We start from the raw sequence: 7,264 nt of genomic DNA, 5'->3' as shown, positions 1-7,264 counted from the left end.
ACCCACAATAATCAAAAGAGGCAAAAATTGGACTATTGATTTCTGGAGAGGTTCTATTGTTTGTAATTACCAATTGATCTATAGGATTGCACTGGGAGGATGTGTGTAATGTTGTTCTGGTTTATAATTGGCTGATTTTGTTAAAGGAGAATAATGGATACACATGCACCAACATGCCAAGCACATAATAAGTAATCCATGTATTACACCTCTGCCTTTCTTTCTCTGTTACTCTCAGATATCACCATGACCCAGAATCTAATTCTCAACACCACCAGGGAGGACATGAACCCTTTCAATTCCTCAAGTTTGCAGGAAAACCCTTTGACTCGCCAGAATATCACCTATGTTGATTTCTACCTCCACAAGCCTTCTGTTGCTGCAATCTTCACCGTATCCTACCTGCTCATTTTTCTGGTGTGCATGTTGGGCAATGGGGTGGTGTGTTTCGTCGTGCTGCGCAGCAAGAATATGCGCACGGTCACTAACCTGTTCATTCTCAACCTCGCCATCAGTGATCTGCTGGTTGGCATCTTTTGCATGCCAACCACGCTGGTGGACAACATCATAACAGGTCAGGATATAACGTATTTTGCTTGTTCTACTTGTTCTAAATTTAAATTTGGAGGTATTTACCGTCCACCTGTTTCAATGATGTACTTGCTGCTGCTTTGGATTTATTAATGATGAAGAAAAACTGTCAGTCTTTTCAAAAGTGAAAATCACTCTCCCACAGCTGATTTTTCAAATGTATTGTATTCATCCTGCTTTTACCCTCTCATATACAAACCAACTAGAGTGACAAATAAAACGGCCACCCTAATTGACAGTATTTTAACAAATTCTTTTGATTATGTATCCAACTCCAGGATACTGTGCACAGACATTTCAGACCACTTCCCTGTATTTCAATTGACTTCAGCAACTGATGTTGTACATGTGTGTAAAGATAAAGCATGCTTTTGTAGGTTTAGGGAAGGGAATTTAGGATGCTTCAAATCCATGATTGATGATGTTCCATAGGATAATATTTATACTCAACTGGATGCTGAATTGGCATACCAATCATTTTCACAAATAATCAACTCTATATTTCAATAATTGCTTTCCTTTAGTTGCTAGTAAATCGTGGTTCTGTTTGGGATTATTGAAGTCCTCTATAAAGAAAAATAAACTATATAAATGATTTCTGCTAAATCCACCTCCCCACAACTTTGATACATACAAATACAAAAACAAATTTCCACATCTATCCCATATAGCAAAAAAGAAATACTATTCAGACAAATTTAAAGAGGCTGCTAGTAACATAAAATCCACGTAAAACATCATTAATCAATTACTTAATAAGAAAAAGGCTCCTGTGAAAATTCCATCTCAATTTACTGATGGTGACATTTCATTTACTAACCCTTCTGATATAGCATTGCCAGTGTGGTTAGCACTCTTGCAAAAAAAATTGTTCATACAGATGTATGTCCAATAGATAAGAATACTGGTTATTTTCCCGCATTGTGTAGATTTGAACCCCCTACATCCAGAGAAGTGCTTGACATTATTGTCAATCTCAAATACTCTGCAGGAGGTCATGATGAAATCAAGGCAAAGCTTTTAAAAGAAGTAACATCTTCAATTAGTGAGCCACTAACTCATGTCTTTTCAGTCTCTTTAAAATTTGGGTTGTCCCAAGAGACCTGAGAGTTACGTTGGATCCTAGCCTTTTCACCAATTACTGACCAATTTCTATTTTAACTTACTTCTCCAAAATTTTTGGAAAAGCTAGTCTTTGCAAGAGAGTTAAAACACCTCAATGATAACAATATCCTGTATAAACACCAGTATGGATTTCAACAAAATCACTCAACATGCATAGCTCTCTTGCAACTTATAGAAAAATCTGTACAGCTTCAGACAATAATATGTTCACAACTGATATATTCTTGGATTTATTGAAGGCTTTTACAGTTGATCATAAAATTCTCATTTCTGAAGTTCACCGCTATGGCTTTCAGGATGTTGTTATCTATTGGCTTAGTGACTACCTTAATAATAGAGATAAATATGTATCTATAAACGATGGTATTTCTAATGGAATCAAGCTATATTGCGGAGTGCCCCTAGGATCTATTCTTGGGCCACTTCTATTTCTCATCTATGTAAATGACTTGGTTTGGATGTCTGAATCTGCATTACCCATTCTGTTCGCAGATGATACCAGTATTGTCATATCAAAAGTAATCTTTGGTTCCTTGATCAGAGAAGCCAATGATATTCTATCATATACTGCAAAGTGGTTCCAGATGAACAAACTTTCCCCAAATGTCAAAAAATCCTATTGTATCATTTTCAGAAATAAAAATAAATGTTATACAAAGGAAGATGCTAAATTGTTAGTTAATAATACTGAAATCAACCAAGTCACTACTGCAATTTTTTTTAGGTGTATTAGTAGATGAATAGATAGTTTAATGTTTCCTGTTTGGGCCAGTACATACCCCTCTTCAATTCAAAAAATTATTTTAATCCAAAAGAAATTTTTAATATTGGCAACTGCGACAAATCCCCATGAACCATCAGAGCCCCTGTTTAAGAAATTAAATGTTATCCATTTCCAACATTAATATTTATCAAACATGTATCTTTATGTATAAATGTATGTTTCAAAAGTATAGCTTACCTAAAGTATTTCACAACTTATTTTTAATTAACTCTGATCTCCATTCATATCCAACTAGACAAGCAAAGGATATTCCTCTTCCCTATTATCACACAACTCATGGACAATATGCTATAAAAATACAGGAGCCCATCATTTTGGAATATGAAACCTGTCCATCATTGTCAGTATTTAAGTCTAATATGAAAAAACACCTGTGCCATATTTATTCATATTTATTTTTGAATTTTCTTACCTCTGCTGCACAATCCCTGCTATGTTTGTGTTTATATACTTTTGCTTTTATTACTTCCTTTGTGCTAATAAATTAAAATAAATCAATCTGTGAACAGAGACTGTGTTATAAAATGACAGCATTATCAATTCATCATTTATATACCACAAGCTTCTGTGTTAGCTTTGATTCAGAAATAGTCAAATATTCATTACTAGAAAGCGTCTGATACTTTCTGCCCATTAGGAGTAATCCTAGCATTTAAATTATTCATGTTGTCTCCCTTTCTTTATGTTTTTACACTTGCACATTTAACAGTTTTTCTTTTTTCTGCAGGATGGCCATTCGGTAGCGTAGTGTGTAAGCTAAGTGGTATGGTTCAAGGCATATCTGTGTCAGCATCTGTCTTCACTCTAGTGGCAATAGCTGTTGACAGGTGAGGGTTGTAATTGTACAGTATGACTGGTTATCATCTGCTTGTGTGCGTGTTTTTTTTTTTTACCCTAACTTCATTTTCTTCATGCATGTCCTTCAATCCTCTTTGTGTTAGGTTCCGGTGCATCGTCTACCCTTTCAAGCAGAAGCTGACCATCAACACCTCAAAGTTAATTATTGTTATCATATGGGTCCTGGCTGTGTCCATCATGTTTCCTTCTGGGGTGATGCTGCAGGTCACCAAGGAGCAGAGGGTGCGAATAGTCCTTGGCCACAACAACAACACCCGTCCCTTCTACTGGTGCCGGGAAAACTGGCCCAATCAGGAGATGCGGAAAATCTACACCACCGTCCTCTTTGCAAACATCTACCTCGCCCCTCTCAGCCTTATCGTCATCATGTACGCTCGTATTGGCCTCACCCTCTTCAAGACCACTGTTCCCCCATTAAGAGGCAGTGGAATTGTGTCTGGAGAGGGCAGTGGCAACAACAAACCCAGCATGGAGGGTCGTCAAACAATTTCACGGAAGAAGAAGAGGGTGATAATGATGCTGCTGGTGGTGGCTCTGCTCTTCATCTTATCCTGGTTGCCGCTGTGGACGCTGATGATGCTGAGTGACTATGCCAGCCTGACAGAGCACCAGTATCGTGTCATTAATATCTACGTCTATCCCTTAGCTCACTGGTTGGCCTTCTTCAACAGCAGCGTCAACCCCATCATATACGGGTTCTTTAACGAGAACTTCCGTAGAGGTTTTCAGGCGGCATTCAAATTCCAGCTGTGCTCCGCTGACATTGAACGCCAGAAGACCTACTCGCATCGGATCCGAGCAAACGCTGTGCTTCCAGTCCAGCCAGCCATCCTAAGTAGATCAGGCTCAGAACTCGGATCAGTGTTGGTGAGGAACGGTAAGTGCTCATGTCAGGAAGCAGAGTGCTTGGCAGGTAGAGGTGACATCAAAGAGCAGGATCTGATCATGGAGGACCTCGAAAAGGTGTCCCAGATTTAGACAGACTGTGCAGCGCAAAGACACTTTCAAAGGTTCTGGGGCTTCTGGAGAATCATGTATTGCATTTTAAGGGCAAATGAGAAACATGCTTCAGAAATACATGATTAAACTCCATGTATGTTTGTTAAAAGTGAATGTACACGCAAGCTTGCTTGAATAATTTTGAATATCTCTTGTGAATGTTTTTTTCAAAGTATATATAGCAAATAATATAAACAAAGAGTTTAAAATACGAATCTGAATGTCCATTATCGCAGTGTAAAGAAATGAATCAGATGACATGAGATTACTGTGTTCATTGCTTCAATTGTGTTTTTGTTGTTCACATATTGTAAAATTAGCCAACCGTATTGACTCTGTGTACAGATTTTCTTTGCAGGCGATGTAATACCTGTGAGATTCAATGAATGGCACAGTGGCACAGTTCAATCGGGCTTTTATACAATGTGTAATGCGCTGAACATTACCACTTTACAGCTTACTCCTGGAAGGTTTTATGTTCCAGGAAGATTATAGGCCTATCTAGACATCTTTGGCAATTGAAGATATTGAGATTAGAATAGCACTGCTCTCAAGGGTGAAGCACAAGGCAGTGTGAGCAGAATTGTGTCAGCTTCCTTCAGTCAAAGTGCATGTTTTAGTGCCCTAAGGCAGTTGGTGTTGGGCTGGCGGCCGTGACATGCAGCAGCAGGAGAAGAAGATCATGGGCTCATTTGGAAAGCCTCCATGTGCCCTCCCGTTCTCTGCTTTCCTTCCTCGGAGGATTTGGATATTTAAAACAATGTAAAAGGGAAGAAAGTTACATTTATTAGCAGTAGTAAGATTCGGGAAAAGAATAAGTGTGCGTAGTGAATAAAGCAGAGCCGATAACACTGAATGCATGAGCACATATGCATAATGTGGTTATTTACATAAAAAGGGTACGCTCAACATAAACGGGTAGTGGAGATTCACTGTCTGTCGAAGCCTGAATCAAATATGGAAACAAAGCTTATAGATATATAATGCTTAATAGCCGTTTTTGCTCTGATCTTTTTTCAGAACCATTTCAACTGCTGTTTTTTTTTTTTTTTTACTGTACATAAGGTTTTTAAATCCCAGGAAAACCACCAGGTCTCACTGTTATGACCTGGCTCAAGTGGCCACAACTAAGAGGAGACACAAAAGTTTATTAAACAGAGTAACCCAGATTAACCAAATTAAAGTTGCAGCTAAATACATATAGTATGGGGTGTGGAGATTGATATGAGGTGCGTGATGCATGAATGGAGAGTGTGTGTGTGTGTCAGGTGAATGAAAGCAAATAACTAAGACAGCATAACTAAACCAAACTAGTAGAGAGCTGCAAGCAGCAGCAACAAGCAGTCAGGAGGGAGAGAGATTACTGCAGATGCACCCCAGACTTCAATAATCTGGCAACCCCATGGGCCCCCAGGTGTCGCCAGTTGTCCTATTGAGCATGTGCAGAGAGAGAGTAGACAGGTTAATCACAATGCCAAACAAAAATGACACCAGGGGTCACCAGGTCTCAGTCTTTTTGTGCCTCTTCACAGTCTATGATCAAATGTCCAAATGGCTGGCTAACGGCTGGAATGGGACAAGACAGAGCAGGCTCAACAACCTGACTTGCTTCCCCAGCCAGCGCGATATATGGCATGTCCTGACATATTTGGATAAGTCATGCTTTAACCGAGGCCAAGAGAAACAGCACAGGACAAGTTGATATGTTTTCTTTATCCCCAAATGTCCACAGTTATCTTGCGCTGCTTGTAACCACACCACATCACGGAAGTTACTTGGCGCAACAACCTGAAAACTCACTTCCCACTTCCTCACCAGCAAATTGTCCTGGAAAAAAAGTATCCATGTGCAGCATCTTTCTTTTTCAACTGGCAAAGCCTCTTTCCATAAGTCAGACAGATGAATCAATCCTTTGGCTCTTGCCCCATTGCTCCCTCCAAAACAGCTGGAGGAAGATCAGGCAGCGAAACCACATGTTCTGCACTCACCATACCTTCACTACAGGCGTTCCTGGATCAGACATATTACAGCTCTGTGCGTGCGTCACAGAACTATAATATGGAAAAATCTTTGGATCAGGCAGGTCTTGGGCAAACACATCAGGGCCCTGTGCACACGCCACGGTGCAGGCTGGAAAAACCCCTGGATCACTCCGACCACTCTCATCCGGCTCCCCAGACGCTAGTGGTTTGGAAATAATCACAGGAGACTCCGGCACATTGGCCCACACAGCACCACAAGCCACGTCGCTGCCCGAAATCATAACCACATCGTCAAGTGGCAACACAGGGCTCATGCCAACAGGAACAATGCCCTGTACCAACTTACAATTCAGCACCATAAAATGATGGGGCAAAGCAATCAAGCCCATCTCCATACCGTGCATCAGGACGAAATCCCCCGTTTCTGTCTAAAAAAGGTAAAAGAAGGCAATATCAATTCCACAATAAATGAGTATTAAGCACCTGTGTCACGCAACAGCTTAATCGGAACATGCTTCTCACTATCAACCAAGGACACAAAAGCATTGGCTGATGGCTCAAAACCAGAACCAGTTTTGGAATCAGGCCAGAACCAGAACTTAAAACCACACACACACACACACACACACACACACACACACACACACAATGGCCTCTGCTCCGAAACTGTAGAGCATAGCATAGCTGGCGAACAACGCGACGGAGAATGATGCAGAGGTGATGGTGAATGACACTTAGCTCTTAGATTTAACAATGGATCCAAGAGCTAAGCGTTGCCCCGTACATGCAGCCCTGTACATGCAGGCTTATGTGAGGGACGAGGCAAAGTTTTGCACCACCGCAGGAATTACCTCAATTATCTTTTCCGCTTCTCCAATCACTGCGGTGACTCAAGACATACCGATCTGCTAACGCAGCTGCCTCA

At 40.5% G+C, this 7,264-nt stretch overlaps 1 protein-coding gene across 1 annotated transcript; it reads left to right on the top strand.

Moving 5' to 3' along the window:
* Positions 1-246: 246 nt before the first annotated feature.
* On the top strand, positions 247-6,558 carry LOC137171185 (neuropeptide FF receptor 2). Its single transcript, XM_067574974.1, has 3 exons — positions 247-574; positions 3,228-3,327; positions 3,442-6,558. The coding sequence occupies exons 1-3, from the start codon at positions 247-249 to the stop codon at positions 4,334-4,336; spliced, it is 1,323 nt and encodes a 440-aa protein (XP_067431075.1). The 3' UTR covers positions 4,337-6,558.
* The last annotated feature ends 706 nt before the right edge of the window (positions 6,559-7,264 follow it).

Source organism: Thunnus thynnus, chromosome 19 (genome assembly GCF_963924715.1).
Source record: "Thunnus thynnus chromosome 19, fThuThy2.1, whole genome shotgun sequence".
NCBI lineage: Eukaryota > Metazoa > Chordata > Actinopteri > Scombriformes > Scombridae > Thunnus > Thunnus thynnus.
Note: the sequence above shows the minus strand (reverse complement) of the source record. Positions and strands in the feature narration are given on the sequence as shown.

Bases quoted from the DNA above. Each gene is read 5' to 3' on its own strand.
- LOC137171185 (XM_067574974.1), top strand. From the start codon at position 247: ATGACCCAGAATCTAATTCTCAACACCACCAGGGAGGACATGAACCCT. The intron at 575-3,227 runs GTCAGGATATAA...TTTTTTCTGCAG, and splicing joins GGTGGACAACATCATAACAG to GATGGCCATTCGGTAGCGTA. The intron at 3,328-3,441 runs GTGAGGGTTGTA...TCTTTGTGTTAG, and splicing joins GTGGCAATAGCTGTTGACAG to GTTCCGGTGCATCGTCTACC.